The 25491-nt window shown below is 30.3% G+C and overlaps 1 protein-coding gene across 1 annotated transcript in view; it reads right to left on the reverse strand.

Moving 5' to 3' along the window:
• LOC142337988 (uncharacterized) overlaps positions 1 to 25488 on the reverse strand; it is a 146319-nt gene extending 120831 nt beyond the window's left edge. The window contains exons 1-4 of the mRNA XM_075387622.1: positions 25200 to 25488; positions 22775 to 23086; positions 22113 to 22388; positions 21528 to 21845 (exon numbers count right to left, since the gene is read on the reverse strand). Of these exons, the coding sequence (XP_075243737.1) occupies positions 21528 to 21845; positions 22113 to 22388; positions 22775 to 23086; positions 25200 to 25488 (1195 nt within the window). The remainder of the gene's footprint in view (positions 1 to 21527; positions 21846 to 22112; positions 22389 to 22774; positions 23087 to 25199) is intronic.
• Positions 25489 to 25491: the final 3 nt, after the last annotated feature.

Genomic DNA, 25491 nt, shown 5'->3' on the forward strand with positions numbered 1-25491 from the left:
CCATGTCCCACTCAACTAAAACTAGTGTCCCGAGTATAAACTTCTGTGATATCTGTGATCTAGAATTTGAAACGAAGAAAGAGTTATATAAACATCAATCTTATGATCCTAAACATAAGGAACTATTAGAGAAAGTGTTTGCTTCTGATCTGCGAAGCAGTTTCACTGATTCTGACGATGGATTACTCTATGTTAGACCTGGAACTGAAACTGGAACTAAAACTGATACTAAGACTGAAACCGAACCCGAATCTGAAGTTCCATCAGAGAATCTCGGATGTTGGGTTTGCGGCAATAAGTTTAAAAATCAGATTGGTTTGCAAACTCATATGAATAAACATTGGAGAGAAAACGTTAGCTTAGACGAAAATTATAATATTAAATCTAGCTTTAATCAAAGACAGTTATATATTACTAAATCTAATAATAGTTTAATCAAGGATATTAATGAACCAGTAGATTACATATTAGACGAGTTCAAACCATTTAAATCATATAAATATAAAGTTACTGCTAATTGTTTATATAAAAAGAGAGACTCAGAAGAAGAAAAGACTGTTAATATAAACTTTAGAACAGATGAATATATGACTAAAGATCATCGATTAGATCTAAACCAATGGCTTGATCAAGTTAAAGAAATATATGAAGGCCGTGGATATGATTATGAATTTATTGGAATAACAGACATGCAAATAAGTATAGAAAGGACTAAACCATCATTAGGATCTTATATAGAACTACCATTAGACCTAAAAGATAAAACAAATGCGATTTTAAATATTAGGAACAATAAATTTAACTGTCTACGATTATGTATTACAGCTGCATTGCATCCTGCGGCCAGAAATGCTACTAGAGAAAATAATTATATTGATAACCTAGTCGATGACTGGGAAGATAATGAATATGCACATAATTATTTAACAAAAATTCAAAATAAGTATAATATTAATATTTGGTTTTACAGACCAATCCCAGGCTCAGCCAAAGTAGAGCTATTAGAGAAATGCATAGATTTTGTTAAAGATCGTAAGAATGTTCGAATACTAACTTGGGGTGAACATTGTGCTCTAATTAAAAATATAGAGGTGTTATTAGAAAGACCTAATGCTAAACACGCAAAGTTTTGGTTTTGTGATAATTGCACCTATTGGTTTAGTTCTCAACATAAATATGAAACTCATGAATGCTGTGTACAAATCAAGCCAAAGATTGTATGCCCTAAATTAAAACAAATCAAATTCAAGAATCAACATAAACAACAAGATGTAAAGAATGTTATCTTTGCCGATATTGAATGTTACATGAAAGGAACAGATCAAAAGATTGGGGATAACACATATAAAATATCTGAGCATGTACCTATAGCTACCGGCTATAACTTAGATACTAACTATGTTTCATATTTTGGCTCTAGCTGTATTAAAGATTTTGTTAAAGATTTATTAGAGATAGAATCAATTCATAGTATTAAATCTAATAAAACAATGGTATTTACAGAAGAAGATAAACAATATCATAATACCACTAAAATTTGTCATATTTGTAATAAACCTTGTATTAATAAAGTTAGAGATCACTGCCACCAAACTGGTAGATATAGAGGCCCAGCTTGTAATATTTGCAACTTAAACTATAGACAACAAAACTTCATTCCAGTAATATTTCATAATGGTAAAGGCTACGACTTCAATCTATTATTTAATGAGCTATTTAATCAGAATAATAGTAAGAGAAGAGTTGATATATTACCTAGTACTAATGGTAAAGCCAGAATGTTTAGAATTGGTGTTTTAAAGTTTATAGATAGTTATAGTTTCATGACAATGTCTCTTGAAAAGATGGCAAATATTTATGGTGTTAAAAGTAAAACATTATACCCTTATGAATACTTTAAAGATGAGAATAGCTATAATAATAAATTATGTAATCTATCAATACAAGACTTTAGATCATCGCTGACAACTAAGTTACCAACTCAAGCAGATGTTGATAGCTTTAATAATTCTAATAGTAATAAAACGGGTAAAGAATTAACATTAGAGTACATGGAAAATGATATATTTATATTACAGCACTGCTTCAATCTATTTGTTAAGTTAAACATAAATACATATAAACTCAATCCTCTACATTATATTAGTCTACCAGGTTACAGCTTCGACTGTTTTCTAAAACTAAGTGAAGTTGAATTAGATACAATACAAGATGAACAAATGCTAAAAGACTTCATTGGAGCAATGAGAGGTGGTATATGCGGTGTTTTTGGTAATAGAAAAATAAACAAAAATGAAAACAGAAAGTTGTGGTACATCGATGCTAATAACTTATATGGTTACGCACTAATAAAAAAGCTACCATATAAAGATTTCAGCTTTAGTGACATAACCATAGACGAAGTGTTAAACACTGATGATGATAGTGATTATGGTTATTGGCTTATCTGTGATTTAGAATACACCAATGAATGTAAAGATAAAACAGCAAAATTCCAATCATTACCCCATAAAAGAGAAGTAGAGAACAATGAACTAGGATGCAAACAAAGACCTTCAACTTCATCAAAAAGTGAGAAACTAGTATTAGATCAGAATAATAAATATGAATATCCAATACACTATCGAATGTTAAAATTTGTTGTTAAGATGGGTATAAAGGTTACTAAAGTCCATAGAATAATTAATTTTAAACAAGATTATATTATTAGAGACTATATTGAGCTTAATACTAAAATGAGAGCCGAAGCTAAAACTGAACCTGAGAAAGATATATTTAAGCTAATGAATAATTCCTTGTTTGGTAAAAGTTGTGAGAATCCATTAAAGTATTTAGAAGCTAAGATTCTAACTGATGATTATGAAATACTTAAAGCTGTTAGTAAACCAACATTTAAAGATGTAATTAGATATGAAAATTATACTCTAATATAATTCTATAAAAAGGAAATACAATATGATAAACCGATATATTTAGGCTCAACTGTATTAGAACTTAGTAAACTCTACATGTATGAATTCTTTTACAATGTATTACAACCATCACTTAAAGATCTAATGCTACACTATATGGATACTGATAGTTTTGTATTAAGTTTTACTGAAGGTAGTATTGATAATAAATATATGGACTTAAGCAATCTCGAAGTTCCAATCAAAACCAATAATAAAGTACCAGGCAAATTTAAACGAAATTTAAATGAATTAGGAAGTAAAGAGATAGAAGAATTCATAGTATTAAAACCAAAGACCTATAGCTTTAAACTTTTCTGTGCAAAAGAGAAAGGAATAAAGAAAGAGAACAATGGTAAACATGAAGACTATTATAATGCCTTAATGGATGATAAAGAAAGAATTGTAGATGAATGTATAATACAAAAAGTAGGAGATAAAATGACCACAATAAAAACTAGTAAAAGAAGTCTAAATAACTTTGATGATAAAAGATTTTATGTGAATAATATTACTAGCTATCCTCTTGATGAGAATCTATATCTATTCAAAAGAGATTTAATAAAAATGATCCACGAACAAGCTCCGCTTGTGGTAAACCAATCGGGTTCACCGATAAAACTAAATCTAGAGCTAGACAAAGACAAAGATCTACTGATTAATAATATTCAAGATCTAACTTTTAATGATGATAGAAAGTTAATTGAAGCTGCTATTGTATTATATAATGAGTTGTATAAATAAAAAATAATTATGAATTTAATTCTTTCATTACATCCATAGGGTTGGTAGCTAGTATATTATAAATCATCATCTGAGCCATATATATTCCCATAATGTCTTCCTTAATTGTAGCTTCAGCTATTATCTTTTTATTATTTTCTAGAAATTTTATTATCTTCCACGGATTTAAGTTTTCCTGTTTTACATATTTAGAATAAGTTGAAATTTATTAAATTATCATGATTTGGTTCCTTAATATGATCAATAAACTCATCTATAGTATTACAACGTCTTTTACAAGCTAAACATCTTTTTAGGTTAAGAGAGAAACTATTTTTATTATCCATTTTAGTTTTATGATTATAATTTTTCAATATATCAAAAATGACTAAACTAGAAACACTTATCGAATTAAATTATTTAGAAAAACAAAACAGAAAGAATAGACTAGAAGATAAATTAAAACAACAAGAATATTATGGTGAAATAGAAGAGTTATTTGATCCTTTAACTAAAACACTAAATGCAAACAATGAAACATGGCTAGCTCATAATGAACAAACATTAAGAGCAATAGATTGGTAAAATCAAGAGTTGGATAAACAAACTAAGATGATCGAACAAGCTGTTTTTCAGATAGGAGAAGCCGCTTCTCAGATGGGTAAAACCGCTTCACGGATCCAAGAAGCTGGTTCCCAGATCAGTGAAAACACTTCTAAGATTAATGAAACGTTAAAGGGGACCATAGAGGAAACTCAAGAAATAGCACCAGTTTTTGTTGATACAAAGATAGCCAAGAATCTTCATAAAATGGGTACTCAAACTAATCCTCAATTAAAATTAAATCTTGTAGAGTTGCCTACTAGAAGATACAAAATGAATGGTGTTGATATAACCCTAGAGCAGGGTGCATTTTTAGTTAGGGATAATATATACGAATTCTCAGAAGGATTTATTGAATTTCTCACTAACCCAAATGTAACATATAACGATGATATCGAAGAAGATGAAAACAAAATAAAAAGATTTTTAAAGGATATTAGATATGATTTAGGAAAAGGGGATAAGAAAAGTGCTAGATATAGAACAATAAAACGTATAATGGGGGCAAAAGATGATATATATGGTAGGGGACTAAATAGCAACCCAAATAATCAACGAAGTTGCCATTTAAATGGTTTAACAGAAAGACTAGAATTATTAATACTAGAAACAAAAGCTGGTCATGACGGATTATATGATGAAATGCTAGATATATCTAAGCAACTATTATCTATGAATATTATTAATCAAGAACAACTAGATAATTTTGTTTTTAACTATGGTAAATGAAGGGTAAACAACCGGCTACGCCCATAATGATGGAACAACAACAACTCCTAGCTATAGAAGTATTTAGTCCTCAAATAACAAAGTTTAGAAGAGAAAGAATAATACCATTATATAAAGATGAAACATGGTCAGCTGATTTAATTGATAAGTCATCTTTAAGTAGATACAATAATAATTATAAGTTTATATTAACAGTTAAGATATATTCACAAAATATGCATGGGCTATTCCATTAAAGAATAAATCTGGTTTATCTATAACTAATGGCTTTAAATTAGTATTAGGCGAAAATCCACAAGGAGGCTCTCAACCTAGAAAACCAGAAAAGTTATGGGTAGATAGAGGTAGTGAGTTTTACAATAAAACATTTAAATCTTTACTTAAAGAATATGGAACGAAAATATATTCTACTTATAGTGATTTAAAGGCTGTGTTTATAGAGAGATTCAATAGAACATTATTACATATAATAAATAAACCTATGTTCATCAATGGTGATGGTAATTGGGTAAATATATTAAATGATGCAGTCTTAACATATAACAATAACATTCATTCAACAATTAATATGACACCAGTTGATGCTTCTAATAATCCTGATAAGGTTAAATACACTTTTAATTTTAAGAATATTAAGCCAAAATTTAAAGTTGGTGATTATGTTAGAAACGCAGATAAACGTAATATCTTCTCTAAAGGTTACACTTCTAATTGGAATAGAGAACTGTTTAAAGTTAATGAAGTTCTAATAACACAACCACCAACATATAAGATTGAAGATATTAATGGAGAGATAATAGAAGGTAAATATTATGAACAGGAACTATTGAAATCTGAGTTTGATTTTGAATCTAATAATGAAGTTTTGGAATCATTAAATATATTTCTTAAAATAAATAATGACAAGAAACAGATTCAATCAGGCTAAAAATCAATCAGGGAACTCACTTCTCGGATTAACATCAACAAACAACCTAACACTAAGTAAGGCTCGTGGGTTATTCCTAGAAGATAATGATAATATTGACATGAAGGATACCTATAAAATTACAAATGTACATCCTCCGTTAGATGAAAAGGATGTGGTTAATAAAGAGTATTGTGACAATAACTTATTATCCTCTTCTAATAAAATAGAAATTTTAAGTAGAAACATAACTGAACTAAGAAAAGTTGATTTTGATAAAGTTACAACTAAAACATTACAACTAAATGAAACACAAGTTAATGAAAATCTAATTAAAGAATTCATTAAATCAGCAAATGAAGTCACAAATGTTGTTAACTTTTCTAATAAAGTTGCCGCTGATACTATCTCTAAATATAATCAATTAAAACAAGAGATTGATAATAATAAGTTTAATCAGAATGTTACCAACATACATTTAGATGATATGTTTACTAATGGTCTAAGGGAAATGAAAGAATACAATAAATCTCTTAGAGGTGTTATGGTAATATATATAATTTCTATACTTTTACGAAGTAAGTTACTTGATAATAAAGAGAAAGACAGACTTGAGATGCATTATGGATTTAAACAAGAAGATATAACGAAAGAAATAGAAAGTTTTTTCACTAATGAAAATGACCAATCTACGAAGTAGTTTCACTGATCCAACAGCACCGAGTGAGAGCTTACTGTATCCAGATTTATCATCAGTATCGGAACGGTTGATGCGCGAAGCTGCTGCTGTCAATGAACAGCAGATAAATGAAAAGATTCAAGCTAATAATAAATTTAACAACAATATTAACATTATAAAAGATATTAGAAATTATTATGAAAATGAAACTAATAATTATAATAAGAAGTTAAGTAGATATAAAAATTATATTAATGTGGCTGAGATAACAGAAATACTATTATCATCAATTGCAACAACAGCAACAACAACATCAGTTGCATTAACAGGTATAGGATTACCTTATTCTATACCCACAGCTTTTGCTACAGCAACTGTTTGTGGTTCATTATCAAAAACAATTAATACTAAAATAAGAAATAAAATTATAAAGTATTCACAAATGTATATTCTAGCTAAACAGTTTAGTGATAAATTTAATAAACTATATACTAAATCAATGAATGATAATAAAATAGATAATGATGAATATAATGAATTAGTCAAGGTATATGAGGATTATAAGAAGAACAAGAAAAATAAATTAAGTGTTTTTTTAAACTAAAGTTATTAGTTTTTAGTAATAACAATGTCTTTAGTAATAATAATATTAGTATAAATATATACCGATAATCATAATCATAACATAAATATAATATAATCATAATCATAATCAAATAATTATCTTTTCTTTGTACCTAAGTATAACCCTCTACCTTTTTGTACTACCTTTATACCTTCACCAGTAGTTGCAAATTTAATTAAATCAGGTGTGGCTGATAAAGCAGCTCTAGGGTTTCTAGATGCCGCTGCAGTTCCTATTTTACTTGCAATCTCTAATGCTCTTATTGGATTATTAGCAACTTTCTTTCCAAAGTTAACTGTAGCTCTACCAACACTTTTAAAAAAATCTTTCAATCCCTCTGCTTCTATTGTTGCATCAGATACTGTCATTGATTTATTTCTATTACACTTAACACAATTACCTTTTAACATCTTAGTTCCTTTGGCTGAGATAACTCCTCTTATGTTATTAGTGCCACTATAATGTCTGCCACCAACACAATATGAATTGGTTTTGAACTTATTTAAAAGACTCATTTCTATATATAAAAAATAATGGAAGTTAAAAAGTATAATCCTTTTGTTGTTAAGACTAAGCCTACGGGTTTCACCCGCGAGCGAAGCTCGAAGACTAAGCCTAAGATTAAACCCAAACCACAAACTAAACTTGAAGCTAGAGGCTTATGGCGTAGCATGGACGGAGTCCTATCTCTAGAGAATAAAAAGAAATTAGATACTATTTATGCTAAAGGTTTTGTTAAGACTAGTAGGAAACAATGATAAGGACTTTAATTATAATTATATCTATGATATGATAAGCCTCTGGCTATTAGTCTCTACGAGACTATATCAACCATCTTATTACCATCACTACTAACACTAATAACCTTTCTAGTTAATACTAATGCATGACATATAACATCGGCAACTGCAGCACTAAATTTAAAATTAAGTTGTATTGGTTGTGGACCTATATGATCACTTTGATATCTAGTATCAAATACATATATTCTATAACTACTTTTGAATGTTCTATGATTTATATACGGTTTTATATTATATGGTAGCCCATTATAAACTTTATTAAAGCTAACAATCTCTTTAAAAGCCTCATTATAATTATTGGTACCATAATTAATATTCATTCTATCTTCAGGATAAAACTCACTACAAATCTTACAATAACATTCAGTAACATTCATTATATGAAATGTACTTGCATCATGAGTTTGTTCATTAACATTATTATTTTCAAAACCAACTATTATATATTGTGGTCTTTCCATACCACTTTCCATACCTAAATCAAACAAGAAGTTAGTAGCATTAGGTACGTTCTTATAAAATGTCTTTCTTTCATAATAACTGAAGTCTATATTATTCTTTTTATTTAATCCTTTCTGTACAATAATTCTATTATCATTACTAGGATCAATACTAGGCACACACCATGATATATCTCTAATTTCTATATTACCATCATTAGCTACTGCATCAACACCAGCATTAGTTCTATATAGAGCTCTATCATTATTATTTCTTTTTAATATTAGTTTAATCCTAAACCATATATAATCTTTTTTAAATCATTCAGAAAACCAAATAGATCACTCATCTTAACCATCATATACATATGACCTCGTTCGGCAGCAGCATGATCACCTTTAAGTTGACTATCTCTATTACCTTGATTTCTAACAAAACCACTCTCATATTCATCATCAGTACTAGTTAATAACTTATACATCAATAGATTAGGATGACAATGATCTATATATTCAATGGTCCTACCACCACTAGTTTCAAGTTTAACTGAACTAAACAATGCCATCATACCATAATTAACTAATCTAATATTAGCATTATTAGCAAATACACCGCCAGCATCATCTGATACAACAAACTCTATCTCTAGATATGAATCGTGTATATTTAAATGATTCTCTTCTCTATTGAGTATAATATTAATGTTAGTATTGATTGTATTCATTGTTGCCAGATTATTTGGTTTATACTTTATAATCTTACTTTTGTGTATATCATTATTATAACCATAAGTTGCATCCAAATTAAAATCCATTTTTATTAGATAAAAAATGACTGATAACTTAATCTTATGGGAACTACAAAAGATACATGATGCTTTAACTAAAACTAAAGAAGAACACACACTTAACTTTAGAATGATAAAACCAACAGAAAAGTTTAACTTTAGTGAACCTATACTTAATAAAACAAAATTAGGTTTAATTAGATTATCAGTTTATAACTCAGTGTTTAATGTGAATAGAATGAACAATCAACTCATATATGATACCCAAGGTGAAACATGGTCAAATACCCGTCTTTTAGGTATTACACCAGGTGCATATGAATTATATGAAATAGCAGAATTAATAAAAGAAGAAACTAATGGTAATGTTATAATAGAAATTGATAAGAATACAATGAAAAGTTTAATGGAAGTAAAACAAGGTGCAATTAACTTTGACATAGAAAATTCAGTAGCCCCATTACTAGGATTTAGAAAAATAGTTTATAATAAAGTTAAATATACATCTCAGAAAATTGTTGATATTATGGGTTTTAGTAATATTAACATTCATTTTAATGTGATATCTGGTGTTAAAGATAATGGTAAGGATACAGACATATTATATACTTTTAATCTAACTGAACCACCAGGTTACTTGATAAATATTATACCAACTAATATCTTATATCAAAATGTAACTAAAGATAGAATAGAATATATAGAGTTTCATAATAAAGATGAGCATGGAAGACCTATAGACTTTAATGGTGATGTATTAAGTTTTACTTTACATCTGGTGTAACCAGCAACAACTTCGTTGATCTAATATAGTTAGCAGACCGAAAGTCTGTTTGATTTAGTTACAGACTTAGACTTAGACTTTACTTAGACTTAGGCTTAGACATAGTCATAGATTTAGACTTAGACTTAGACTTATCTGCGAACGAGCTCTGCTCGTGGTAAGCCAAGCAGGTTCCCTGATACTTAAACTAAACTACAAAACTCTCCGATCCCAATTAATTCTTAGTTTACCATTAATATTTTTATTTTTAGTTATATCAATGACAATGTAATTATAAGGCTCTTTCCATACCTTATTACATATATTAGCAAAATCATTATAACTAAGTTCCACATTATTAAAGAAATCTTGATATATAGATATGAGGGCTTTACCTCTCTGTTCAAATAAAATAAATAGATTACAGTTCTCTCTAACACTCTGCCTATCCAGAGAGAACAGGTTTTGATTAAGATATATCATATTACAATTATTATGTCTACCCCTACAAAAGTATTCATTAATAACTGGTTCTTTGGCTCTAACATCATCGAATATCATTAGTTTCTTTAAGTCTTTGGGTAGTTTATCAGGAGATGGTAAATCTTTTATATCTTTAATAAATTCAACATCTGCTTTTGGGTTTATTCTTTCTATACCATGGTACTGATCACCAGTAGGTCCAATGATATATAGCTTATCAAAGTATATACTAGCTAGAATTAGTTTTTTCAATAAGAATGTCTTACCACATTCACTAGGAACAGATATTATACATCTAAAGTTATCTGGGAATGCGGCTTCAGTAATTATATCATCATCATTTAACCATGATTGTAGATCATTATTTATATTAATAGCAATAGGATTATTATTTCTCGGGGGTGATATATCCACCTGATCGGTGAATTTGCAAAACAACTCTGTTGAACCGTTTCGCTGATCAAGGAACCTGCTTTGCAGATTAGGACTACTTCGCGGATTATAACTACCCCCTTGATTATAGCTACTTCTCTGATAGATAGTCTCATCATTATCGTTATCATAAACATTGACATTATCATTATCATTAGCATTAACATTATCATTATCATTATCATTAAACTTAACATTATCATTAACATTAACTTTATCGTTATCATTAATTTTATCGCTATCATTAACTTTATCATCAAGGAAGCAGGTTGGCATGCCACGGACGGAGTCCGTTCCCTGATTATCATTATCATTAACTTTATCATTATCATTAACTTTATCATTATCATTAACTTTATCATTACAACCCAAACAAAAACACTCATTATACATTCCTGGATATTTACATTGATTAACTAGAATATTCAAAGCATTGTTAATTCTAAATCCTCTATCAATAAGATAGATCATGTATAAACAATAAGCCCCACAATAAGATTCATCATATTGTTGTATTCTTTCATTAGAGCCTAGATTGACATACTCTTCTAAGAATAATGGAGGAGTTTCTATACCAAAACTATCAAAGTAATACACTGGACCACCTTCTCTTCTTATAACTAAAACCCAATGTGTACCTTCAGTTGGATGTAAATTTACAATAATGTTGGAGTTGGGTTCACTTATGTTATTTGGAGTCTGATCTCTCATTACAATTTCAATTGGTGTTAGACTTATATCTTTACCTATATCTTTTATTCTGATATCACTCATAGCACTATTATCAATATTAAATTTATTTTTGAATTTCTCAAAAGTTAGGATAAGCATTTTCTTATAAATATTATTAATGTTTAATTATAACTCTAATTATTGCGAAGCATCGGTGGAACCGTTACACGGATGGTCGAAGACCCATAAGTCTAATTATGTCTATATTTATCTATGTTTTCATTTATAAAAATGGAGACAGGTAGCGTGGTTATAATTTTTATTTTCTTAATTATTTTTTGTTTTATAGTATATGATTCAATACCGAGTAAATATGCAAAACTAGAACAAAGCTTTGGTGGATTTATGAATAGGAGTCTAGTTAGATTTGAATATGAAAAGTCACCATTACATACTATTGTCTATGGTGGAACTGGTACGGGTAAAACATATTTTGTTAGACAATACTTAAAATTATACTCAGTCCAAAATCAAGATCCGCGAAGTGGTTACACCGATCAGGATCAAAATCAAAATCAAGATCAAAATCAAGATCAAGATCAAGATCAAAATCAAAATCAAGATCAAAATCAAGATCAAAAACAAAATCAAAATCAAGATCAAAATCTGCGAAGCAGTTTCACTGATCAACCAAAAAGTATAGTTATAGTGTGTAAAGATGACAGAGACTGGATAAATCCCGAGACTAATAAGTTTTATACTGGATTTAATAAATGTGATATGAATATGATCACAAAAAACAATATGCAAAAATTTCGAAATTGTGTAATAGTACTTGATGATATGGGTGATAAGTTAAATAAGGATATAGACTATTATTTTACTGAAGGTAGACATTATAATATTCAAATGATTGTAATGTGTCATAAACCAGCTCAAATAAATAATACAGCAAGAATGAGTTGTGATACTATTTATTTAACAACTTATAATGGATCTGATCTATTTAAAAACTTTAATGAGATATATAAATGTGAACATGACTTTAGTAAAATAATTAATGAGTTAAATAGTAACCATTATAATCGTACAGACGGAATGTCAGATGAACTTCGTTATGGTATAATTAAATATAATAAGAAAGAAAATACTTTTATTATTATTAATAGTAATAGAACAATGATATATGATTCAAGAGTTGGTTTCCTTGATTTAAAAGCTCTCAGTTTAAAAGATGAGTTAGGAAGAGAAGATATAAATAAACTTATAGCATATATGAAACCACTCATGATAAATGCAACAGATAGAAATACTATTAGTCATGATAATTATCAGTTTTATTTTAATAAACTTCTTACATTAAAAGGTATTAAAATACAGAATGATGTTTTAACTCAGGAAGTTGTTAAAGCAAATGGTCTTAGATTGTTTTCAACTATTTTAGGTATTATAAGTTCAGGTTTAATGATATATAATTTTATGAGTCCTGATATATCAGTAAGAAATGCCGGACATGTGGCAACTGCAGCGAGTACTATGTTGAATAGAACAAGTACATTATTGAACTATGGATTTGGCAGAAATCAAGACCAAGATCAAGATCAAGATCAAGATCAAGATCTGGAACATGAAAGGGAATATACAGATGGAGAAACATGGTCGAAGACCCATCATCGAAGCTGTTACACAGATCAGCGAAGCAGTTATACACGTAAATATACTGGAATTTTAAATAAAGAGGGACGAGAGAATTTAAACAGTCTATATGTAAATAATGAAGAATTTAGAAATGAAATTATAAATTATGTTAAAAATAAAATGCAATTAAACCTTGAAGCAATTTTAGATAAGAGATGTAAAACTAATATACTCAATACGTTAGGAAATAAATATTTAGCAGAGTGTATCAAATCTAAAGATAATACAAAAGATGTAATTGAGATATTGGCTAAATGTATATGTTGAGTATAATTGAAATCAGTGAACGAACTTTGTTCGTGGTTTACCAAACTGTTCAACGGAGTTGTTTTGCAAATTCGCAGATATAATTGAAATTAGACCAATTATAAATGGTTATAAAATGTTTAGAGTGTAACTATAAATGTGGAAACATTGCTTGTTTAAAATATCATTAAGAATCATGTCATAAAGATAAAATTGATAAATGTATATGTGGTAATATAACAATAAGTGCTATTTGTGCTAATGATTTTTCTCCATGGGGTTGTTCTTTAAAAAATGAATCTAGCTCTAGTTCTGGTTCTGGTTCTAGCTCAAGTTCTAGCTCTAGCTCTAACTCTAGTTCTGATTCTGGTTCTAGCTCTAGTTCTGGTTCTGGTTCTGATTCTAGTTATAACACCAGTTCTAACTCAGACCCTAACCCTAACTATAACTCAGTCCCTAACCTTAACCCTAACCCTAATCCTAACCCTAATCCTAACCCTAACTATAACTCAGAAGTATTAATCAGTGAAGGGGACGAAGTCCTTGGTACCCCAACTGCCCCGCAGATCCACGAAGTGGTTACACCAATCAGAAATTGTAATAAATGTAATTATGTAAAACCACTAACTGATTTTGATGAGAGTAAGTATACATGTAGAAGTTGTACTCCAGCTAAAGTTAATTGTCCATATTGTGCTTCTATTGTGAGATATGATGGGATACGAGCCCATGTAAAGAAACAACATCCAGGTGTAGAATTAACTAAAGGATTTAGTAGAAATCTAACTGAAAAACAAAGTTCTAGAACTGAAAGTACTTTAGCCATTAGACAAAATTAAGAAGATTGCTCATGTAAATATTATAATTTTGTATCATTTCTTATTAATAATGGAATAAATATAGAAAAAGTAAAAGAAAATATAAATTTATTAAAAAGTATAGATAATTTGAAATAAAAGTATAAAAAATATAAAAATTTATAAAAATTTATAAAAAGAGGGAATCACTCCTTAAGAGTGAAAAAGAGCGATATTTTCTACTGGGGGATCACTCCCAATAAGAGTGAATCGCTCTTAAAGAGTGAAATGTAAATTTTGCTTTGATTTTTTAATTTTTTTATCTTATTTTTGATTTAAATTAATTTCTGATTAATTATTGATCCAATATAGAGAGAATATAGAGAGAATATTCAAGAAGACATTGAAAAAAAAAACACTTATCACTGTGTTTCCACCGATCTCAGTGTTCATTTGATGATAAAGGTATTAAAGATAGTAATGGTGAGTTTAGGTTCTATCAGTGAATTTGCAAAAGAACTTCGTTGAATTATAATATTGGTATGAGAACAAATAATAAATTATTATATTATTATAATATTTGTATTACAACATATATTAAATTATTTTTTATATTATTTTTTCTAAATCAAGTAAAAAACTACAAGAAAAAAAATTTTTGTGTAAATATCAGTCAAAATAAGGTAAATATGAAAAATGGAAAATTTTATAATTTTTCGACAATATAAAAATGAAATGCAATAACTGCAAAAATAAACCTTGGAAAAAATGTTGTGAAAATTGTGAAGAATTAGAATATAGTTGTTATATATGTAATAGTTTAGTTAAAGTAAAAAATTATATTGGGCATTTAGAGGAACATTATAAAAATCCTGATTTATATATAACTTGTAAGATGTGTAATGTTTATAAACATATTTCTTTCTTTAGATTTAGAAATGCAAAATGTAAGTTGTGTATTTACCTTCATAGATATAGATTTGGTCATACTAGAAATCAATTTAGAGAACACATTTATAAATATAATATCTGCGATGCGGTTATTGATTAAGATTTGAACTATGTTCTAGGGTAATGTTGAAAAGCATTTTGAGTCGAATATTCGAATGAAGTGTAAATACTATTTTTATACAGTTTGTAAAATTTAGATATTTAAGAGGGAAAAGCGTGATTGGTAAATTCACTGATAAAGATTAATTCGCTGATAAAGATTTGAATTGGATTTGTACTCTAAATTAAACAGTGTTAAAAAAAAGCACTTTGAGACGAGTATTCGCACGAAGTGTGAATACGAGTCGAAAAGTGCTTGAAAATACCATTTTCTTCTAATATGAAAAAAATTGGTCCGATTAGGGCAAAAAAAACAGGTGGGGTATTTTTAGGGGTGAAATAGGGGGGTGCTGTGCACGGGGCCCCTTTTCCCCACTACTCAAAAGCGTCAAGGAAAGAGAGAGAGAGAGAGAGAGAGAGAGAGAGAGAGATAAAACGTGAACACGAAATTAAAGGAAAGAAACCCCAACCGACAATTAGAAAGAGGTCGGAAAATTCTCCATGATGAGATTCGACTCTGCAACTTCTAATTTTCTAGCCTTGTTAGTATTTAAATCATGAAAAAAAACTAAAAGTGCAAAATTCAAAAAAATTAAAAGTGCAAAAGTTTCCATATTCCGCTATGAAAAAAACTGTTAGAAACCATTTGTTGTCTCTGGCGTTCTGTCATGTAACCCATCTGCAAGACTTAAAGTTTTGTTGGCCAGTATTGATAGTTAAACGCAGAAAAGGACTAAAATATTCAAAAATCTTAAAAACAATGGCAAACTTTAACAAGATCTTGCTAAAATTCGTGATATTGATGTCTTCAGAAACATTTAAATGTCTCAAGAGTCTCTACAGGATCCTTATTTCAAGCCTTTAATAGTTTCAATGGCTCACAAATATCAATAAATTTGGAAAATGATAATAATTTTTCGAAAATTTGATAAAAATTACACCTTAATCATAAAATTGCTAACACTCGAGTCATTAAGATTTTGATCAACATTCAACTAGTTCTAGAGATTATGCACCAGCTTATTATCATGCCTGGATGAGGTCCCTGGGCACATGTTGCCGGAAAATCAGTGAACGAACTTTGTTCGTGGTTTACCAAACTGTTCAACGGAGTTGTTTTGCAAATTCGCAGATATAATTGAAATTAGACCAATTATATATGGTTATAAAATGTTTAGAGTGTAACTATAAATGTGGAAACATTGCTTGTTTAAATATCATTACGAATCATGTCATAAAGATAAAATTGATAAATGTATATGTGGTAATATAACAATAAGTGCTATTTGTGCTAATGATTTTTCTCCATGGGGTTGTTCTTTAAAAAATGAATCTAGCTCTAGTTCTGGTTCTGGTTCTAGCTCAAGTTCTAGCTCTAGCTCTAACTCTAGTTCTGATTCTGGTTCTAGCTCTAGTTCTGGTTCTGGTTCTGATTCTAGTTATAACACCAGTTCTAACTCAGACCCTAACCCTAACTATAACTCAGTCCCTAACCTTAACCCTAACCCTAATCCTAACCCTAATCCTAACCCTAACTATAACTCAGAAGTATTAATCAGTGAAAGGGACGAAGTCCTTGGTACCCCAACTGCCCCGCAGATCCACGAAGTGGTTACACCAATCAGAAATTGTAATAAATGTAATTATGTAAAACCACTAACTGATTTTGATGAGAGTAAGTATACATGTAGAAGTTGTACTCCAGCTAAAGTTAATTGTCCATATTGTGCTTCTATTGTGAGATATGATGGGATACGAGCCCATGTAAAGAAACAACATCCAGGTGTAGAATTAACTAAAGGATTTAGTAGAAATCTAACTGAAAAACAAAGTTCTAGAACTGAAAGTACTTTAGCCATTAGACAAAATGAAGAAGATTGCTCATGTAAATATTATAATTTTGTATCATTTCTTATTAATAATGGAATAAATATAGAAAAAGTAAAAGAAAATATAAATTTATTAAAAAGTATAGATAATTTGAAATAAAAGTATAAAAAATATAAAAATTTATAAAAATTTATAAAAAGAGGGAATCACTCCTTAAGAGTGAAAAAGAGCGATATTTTCTACTGGGGGATCACTCCCAATAAGAGTGAATCGCTCTTAAAGAGTGAAATGTAAATTTTGCTTTGATTTTTTAATTTTTTTATCTTATTTTTGATTTAAATTAATTTCTGATTAATTATTGATCCAATATAGAGAGAATATAGAGAGAATATTCAAGAAGACATTGAAAAAAAAAACACTTATCACTGTGTTTCCACCGATCTCAGTGTTCATTTGATGATAAAGGTATTAAAGATAGTAATGGTGAGTTTAGGTTCTATCAGTGAATTTGCAAAAGAACTTCGTTGAATTATAATATTGGTATGAGAACAAATAATAAATTATTATATTATTATAATATTTGTATTACAACATATATTAAATTATTTTTTATATTATTTTTTCTAAATCAAGTAAAAAACTACAAGAAAAAAAATTTTTGTGTAAATATCAGTCAAAATAAGGTAAATATGAAAAATGGAAAATTTTATAATTTTTCGACAATATAAAAATGAAATGCAATAACTGCAAAAATAAACCTTGGAAAAAATGTTGTGAAAATTGTGAAGAATTAGAATATAGTTGTTATATATGTAATAGTTCAGTTAAAGTAAAAAATTATATTGGGCATTTAGAGGAACATTATAAAAATCCTGATTTATATATAACTTGTAAGATGTGTAATGTTTATAAACATATTTCTTTCTTTAGATTTAGAAATGCAAAATGTAAGTTGTGTATTTACCTTCATAGATATAGATTTGGTCATACTAGAAATCAATTTAGAGAACACATTTATAAATATAATATCTGCGATGCGGTTATTGATTAAGATTTGAACTATGTTCTAGGGTAATGTTGAAAAGCATTTTGAGTCGAATATTCGAATGAAGTGTAAATACTATTTTTATACAGTTTGTAAAATTTAGATATTTAAGAGGGAAAAGCGTGATTGGTAAATTCACTGATAAAGATTAATTCGCTGATAAAGATTTGAATTGGATTTGTACTCTAAATTAAACAGTGTTAAAAAAAAGCACTTTGAGACGAGTATTCGCACGAAGTGTGAATACGAGTCGAAAAGTGCTTGAAAATACCATTTTTTTCTAATATGAAAAAAATTGGTCCGATTAGGGCAAAAAAAACAGGTGGGGTATTTTTAGGGGTGAAATAGGGGGGTGCTGTGCACGGGGCCCCTTTTCCCCACTACTCAAAAGCGTCAAGGAAAGAGAGAGAGAGAGAGAGAGAGAGAGAGATAAAACGTGAACACGAAATTAAAGGAAAGAAACCCCAACCGACAATTAGAAAGAGGTCGGAAAATTCTCCATGATGAGATTCGACTCTGCAACTTCTAATTTTCTAGCCTTGTTAGTATTTAAATCATGAAAAAAAACTAAAAGTGCAAAATTCAAAAAAACTAAAAGTGCAAAAGTTTCCATATTTCGCTATGAAAAAAACTGTTAGAAACCATTTGTTGTCTCTGGCGTTCTGTCATGTAACCCATCTGCAAGACTTAAAGTTTTGTTGGCCAGTATTGATAGTTAAACGCAGAAAAGGACTAAAATATTCAAAAATCTTAAAAACAATGGCAAACTTTAACAAGATCTTGCTAAAATTCGTGATATTGATGTCTTCAGAAACATTTAAATGTCTCAAGAGTCTCTACAGGATCCTTATTTCAAGCCTTTAATAGTTTCAATGGCTCACAAATATCAATAAATTTGGAAAATGATAATAATTTTTCGAAAATTTGATAAAAATTACACCTTAATCATAAAATTGCTAACACTCGAGTCATTAAGATTTTGATCAACATTCAACTAGTTCTAGAGATTATGCACCAGCTTATTATCATGCCTGGATGAGGTCCCTGGGCACATGTTGCCGGAAAAACTCAGAAAAATCAAAGATCTTGAAAAAACTGCAACATTTTTTTTATAACAGTTGCTTAAATTCGTGATATTAAAAACTTGAAAAAAACATTTCATTGCATCTAGAAACAAAACAGTAACCGATTATCATTTCTCGGAGGAGTTTTTTGGGGCTCTTGATGCTAGAGAAACCTAAAAAATGAGAAAAAAAATTCAAATAATTTGAAAAAAATTGCAAGATTTACCAAAATAATTGCTAAAAAATTTGATCTTAAATTGTTGAGAACTATTCCATGGTCAATAAAATGTTTTCAGCTATTTAATATCAAAGCCATAAGGAGGATTTCTAACCCTTGGGTCTGAAAGATCTTGAATCAATTAGTGATGATAGAATGTTGAAACTCATTCCATTCCCACTCAGAACTTTGCAGTAACATATTATCAAAGCCTATAGGAGGTTCCTTGACCCCAAGGTCTGAAAAAATCCGAAAATGAAAAAAAATCTTCAATAAACCTGAAAAAAATTGTCAAAAAAATAGAAATCTGCATGTGTTTGTTTGGATTACCAAAAAATATAGCTCATAAAATGGTCATAAAAATTACTTTTGTCTTGCAAATGACCTTTATCAATTTAACCAGCATCAATTTGGGACTGGTCCAACAAAAAGTTCAAAAAATCAGGAATAAATACGAAAAATTGCAATATTATGGGCTCAAAAACTTCTAAAAATGACTTTTTAACCTTAAACTACGGCCTTCACGGTTTCTTCATCATACTAAAAACTTGAAGGACTACTAAAAGTGGATAAGGGCCTCTAATGAAAATGAAATTTACTGCCCGCTTGGTGCTACCTGTTTATATCGTTTTTAGGAACGAAAAATTAAATGGGTCAGACAAAAAATCGGTCAAGCGAAAAACCGCTAAAAAAGACCAACCGTACTAATATAATTGCAACAAACTTCGTTTGAGAGCAACTAAAATTGAGATTAAGTAGATAATTTCTTTAAAAAACCAAAAGAAAACAGGATCTTATATATGACCCTACCTTTACCCCTTCATCCCTGCAGCCCAGTGGGTGAATCATGGTAATTAGATTCCTATGGGCAAAAAATATTCCGGAATTTGGACAAGGAGGAGCTAATATCTGAGTTAAAATTGAAATTATTTTGAACATAACCAACTAATATCGGTCGAATGGTTCTCAAATGACTGGCGTGTGGTTGGCTTCAACAGTAGCCAGCTGGTGCTTATGGATTCTAGCATTTGAGGGGGGGGGTGACCGAGGGGTGTCCAACTTTCAAAACTAAAAACTGCTCTCTCACACCTTGACTCTGTCTCCTGAAAACCGTTTCGGTGAATGGCTTTCTTAGACACTAGTAAGGAGCAAGGCTCAAAGAGAGATGCTCTGCCAATTATTGACCTCCGAGCGTTAGGTGTTTATCTCGTTTTTGGGGACGAAAAGTCAAATGGGTCAGACGAAAAATCGGTCAAGCGACAAATCCCATAAAAAAGACCACAGGACTAACATAAAGGCAATATAAAGGCTACAAACTTCGTTTTAGAGCAATTAAAACATAGACGGCAGAATGCCGGAAAATAGCCGTGATAGATGCTTGTGGCCTTCCATGAATTGAAAAAACTAAAGAAACAAGATATGCAGATTGACCAAAAGTCTTTTGGTAGACCACTAGATTTTTTGGGTTGGATACGTACTGTCATTTTTATGATACTCATACGGTCTATAAGGGAAAAACCCAAAAAGAGCTTTTTCAAAATTGATATTCGAAATCAAAAACTCAAGACTAATACTCAAGAATTAGGGCATATAAGTTTCGCACTACTTAGATGCACGCTATTGATCTTCAATTAGTAAATGTTCAAAAAATAAAGTTCCATAAGTGAGTTCAGATGTCATTGTTTTGAGTGAGATAAGTCACGAAAACGACCTAATAGCAGATATGACGCCACGCAGACAAATTTTAACAGCAAAGCAGTAGAAGTGACTGAAGTCAATGAAAAATTCAGGGTAAGACGAAACAAAAATCCGTTAGACGCATTAAAAAAAATTAGAAGCGCAATAATAGCCGCCTGGAATTGCTGACGCGGCTATTAAAAATAGGTTTTCGCATGTTCCTTGAAATTATATTGTACTTCAGATCCAAGAGGATTTTGAGCTTTTGATTTTATTTTAATGCGCTAGAAACCATTTTGCAGAACCTGTACAAATATGTATTGAGGTGATTCCACTGCTATCAGATGTACTCCTTGCTCCGCAATCTGTAGTTGTCCCGATGACAGAGACAACCTCAACGGAGTAGCTGATTCCCGAAGTCAAATTGCTTATTGTGACATTTTCCATAACCGAAGGAGCCTGGATCCGCGTAAACTCGGGAACGTCGGTTCCGTTTGCCAGCAACCCAACTACAGCATATGTGTCCGATGAATTGATTGAAATACCAATGAGAGTGATTGACGTTTGGTTTACAACAGCAACGCTGAATTGTCTGCCGGGACTGACAAATGGCGCGTACGGAGCTGAAATTGATGTGAACAAAGATTAACACGGGTTTATTCAGCACTCGTGCTATTCGCATGCTGTTAAAACCATTAGACATAAAATTTGAAAACTTGATTTTTACAAAACTAAATCAGAGAACCAATTTTTTTAAATAGTTGGAGTGAATATAAAAAAGACCAAATGAGATTTTTTTTAAAACAGAATTTTTTTTCTAATACTTAAAATTTAAAAAAGTTTTAAAAATGTTGCAATTGAACTCCGGAGATTTGAAAAAAGATGGGTACCTGTGCATGCAAGAACAGCTACCGAAGATGGATCGTTTGTTCCGTAATCACAGTATGTACTAATCTCAACAGATACGCTAAATTTGTATTGAGCGCCTGGATTCAATCCAGATATTTGAAGGGGTAAAGCTGAGAAGGATTTATTGGAAATGTTCCACTGAAGTGACGGAATTGCTTGAACAGAGAAGTAGTCCCATCCTGAACGGGGGGTGATATGTGACAATTCAATTGATGTGGCGTTTTTATCGACAAAAACTGCTTCAATATCGGGAGGATCTAAATGTAATATACATACCGCTCAAAATGTGTAAAGCAATTATGGTCAAAAGGAAATTATAATTAACAGAAATCAGTCACAAGGCCCTGAAATACTGTTACGAAATTTCCTCTATCTGTCCATCTGTCTAATTGAAATTTCCCGTCTATCTGTCCTCTCCGAGATATCTTTTGTTATTATGATATGTAATAATGTTGATAATAATGTAAGTAATTAAATTGTTGATTTAAATTGATTTATCTTATCATAAAAAAGGAGAAATTTATTCTTTCTTTCTTTCCTTCTTTCTTGTTTTGATTAGTATTGGTTATGATTAATCGAATCAATCTTCAGGAAATATCTTAGTCGTATGACTAGTCAACGGTGAACAAAGGTTTGATCTTACCTGTACAGATAGTTATGGCTTTTATATCGCTGTTTATCACACTTCCTCCGCAATCTGTACTTGTTCCAATGACAGATATCAATTCCACTGTGTAACTTTTCCCAGCTGTCAAATTGCTCAAGGTCAAAGTGTCATTTGATGGTCCAGACCAGATCTGCGTCAACTGGTCAACTCTCGTTCCATTCTCCCACAGTCCATGCACTATATAGAGGTCAGAGTAGTTGATCTGAGATCCAATAAGCGTAATTGAAGTTTGGTTGACAACTGCGACACTGCGTTGATCTTCAGAATTGATGAAGGGAATGCCTGGGACTGAAATTTATGTTGTTAATGAGAATTACGCAAAGAAGCTGTACCTAGTGATTGACAATATTATCAATTGGTTTGTTCAAAAAATGATTAAAAAAGTATTGAGATCTTGAACTCACCGATAATGGTATTGTCCGGATAAAAATTGCAGAAAAGAACTGCGAGAAAAGAAAAGTAACTTTATAAGGTTTTTCGTTTCCCATTCGACAGAGTCGGTTTTGTTCATATTTCAGTATAGAGACTGTTAAAGTTGAATTTATTGTTAAGTTTTCGATTTATTGCCATCCTTGGCGTTTCCTCGCCAGATATTTGGGAAACTTTCAACTATGAAGTACAAGCAATGTGGTTGATGTTTTTCAACCTTGTGACCAGAGCCATCTCATTTAAGTGGCGAGCTGATATCATTCAGCCTGTGTTAAAAATCTCTTATCAAGATACCGTTTTTAAAAACAACTCTATGAATCAAAATGGGCTGGTTTCAAAAACCAAAACCTACAAAACAAGTTATACTCCTTAAGTTTAATATCACAAGATATGCTCAGTCTAAGATCAGCAAAGAGTGCTTTTAAACTTAAAACTTAGTGCTTTTCCTTTTTTAATCTCCCAACAAACTACAATTATTTTAATTTGAATTTTGAGTGAAATAAAAAGTAAAACTAAAAATAATATTTGTAAAAAAGGAAAACCCAAAGACACGGAATTACAGTTGGATCAGAGTTCGAGAAAATTGTGGACCAGTGTACAAGAAAACTAAAATGGCTTTAAAATGGGTATATTATTTTTCCGTTGTTTTGATGAAGATTCGGAAAACTTGAAAAGTGGAGACCAAGAACAGCTCAGGACACCCATATTTCTACTTCACTACAAACATATTCAGCACTTTTTTTAATAGAAATGATAGTTGCAAAAACAATACTGCAGTTAAATCTAGGCAGAACATCATTTTCGTTTTTAAAACCTGAAATTTTTCAACGAAGTGCTCAGAACGTACACTGACACACACACAAAACGGATACTAGGTGCCCTTGATTTTCTCGAAGTACATAGATGAATTTAGTGGATGAACAGTTTTTCTTAACAAGTTTTTCTAAACTATATGTATACATTATTCACAAAATTAGAAATCGGAATCTGAACCATTAACAGATTTTTAGAATTTTTGATCATTTTTAAATTTTATTGAATTCTGAAATGGATTTTTATCCACCGATGAATTGAATTAAGACCTGCCAAATACTTGGTTGATACATGTCCAATAGTGCGAAGTGTAAAAATTGTTTGAATCATTTAGTCTTTTATTGTAGTTGACGTACTCGGTAAAAATTTTGACTTAACGTTGGACTAAGGATATAAAACGAAATTGAAAATTGACCAATGGATTGTACACCAACAATTTGAATCCCTTGAAACGATCCTATATTACAAACTAATGCCCCTACCAAATTGGGACGGACCATTCGGTCCATTTCATCCATCGTTTTCCACAAAATGTATCTTAAATTATGTATAATTGGCTCAAAATGAGAATTATGGATTCAAAAGAACTGTTTGGAAATTGTTTCGCCAATTTGGACAATTTTTGGAATTTGATGACAAAATTTGTTCCTCAGCTTCCCCATTTTAAAACTACGAAATGCTTTGAAACATGCTCACATGCTCAATTGTGGAATATGGTGACAAATTTTGTCATCTTTTTGGATTGTCTTCAACACTCGTTTTCCACAAAACACAAAATGTGGAATATGCCGACAAAATTGGTCATCATATTCCACAAAATAAGCCCTTTTTATGAAACTTGTGTTAACATAGCTTAAGTTCTATTTCGTAGGGGTGCCAGTCTGTAATGTATTATCACGAGAAAGAAAAATTCTCGGAAGACAAACTAAAAAGTCATAAAACGAAGCTCACCGAATTGTAAGCTAAAATTGATTTTGTAAATAATATTGGAATTTTTTGAATAAAAAGAAGAATCAACAACCAGAAGAAAAACAGGAGAACCCAAGTTCTCTTCAAACCCAATAAATCACATGAGCATTAATGACAATCAGACATCCACTGTTGTTTTGCTGGTGTGAAAAAAAGTCTTTTGAAACCCTGTATTTTGAGGTTTACATACCGGTACACGCAGCTACAGAAACGGTTGAGGGACGGTTTAATCCATATTCGCAGTTGTTGGCAATAAAAACAGAAACGCTGAAATTGTATCGGAAACCAGGGTTTAATCCAGAAATTTGTAGAGGTAGATTTGATAGTGATTCATTCAGGACTGTTTGCGGAATTGAAGGAGTTGCGTTGATAGAAAAGTAGTCCCATCCTGTGCTAGGAATAATAGATGACAACTCAATTGTTGACAAATTTTTGTAAGTCAACTGTGCTTCGATGTTTGGCGGATCTAAATAAAACATAGG

The sequence above is a fragment of the Convolutriloba macropyga genome, chromosome 4 (assembly GCF_964194025.1).
Source record: "Convolutriloba macropyga chromosome 4, txConMacr16.3, whole genome shotgun sequence".
Classification (NCBI taxonomy): Eukaryota; Metazoa; Xenacoelomorpha; order Acoela; family Convolutidae; genus Convolutriloba; species Convolutriloba macropyga.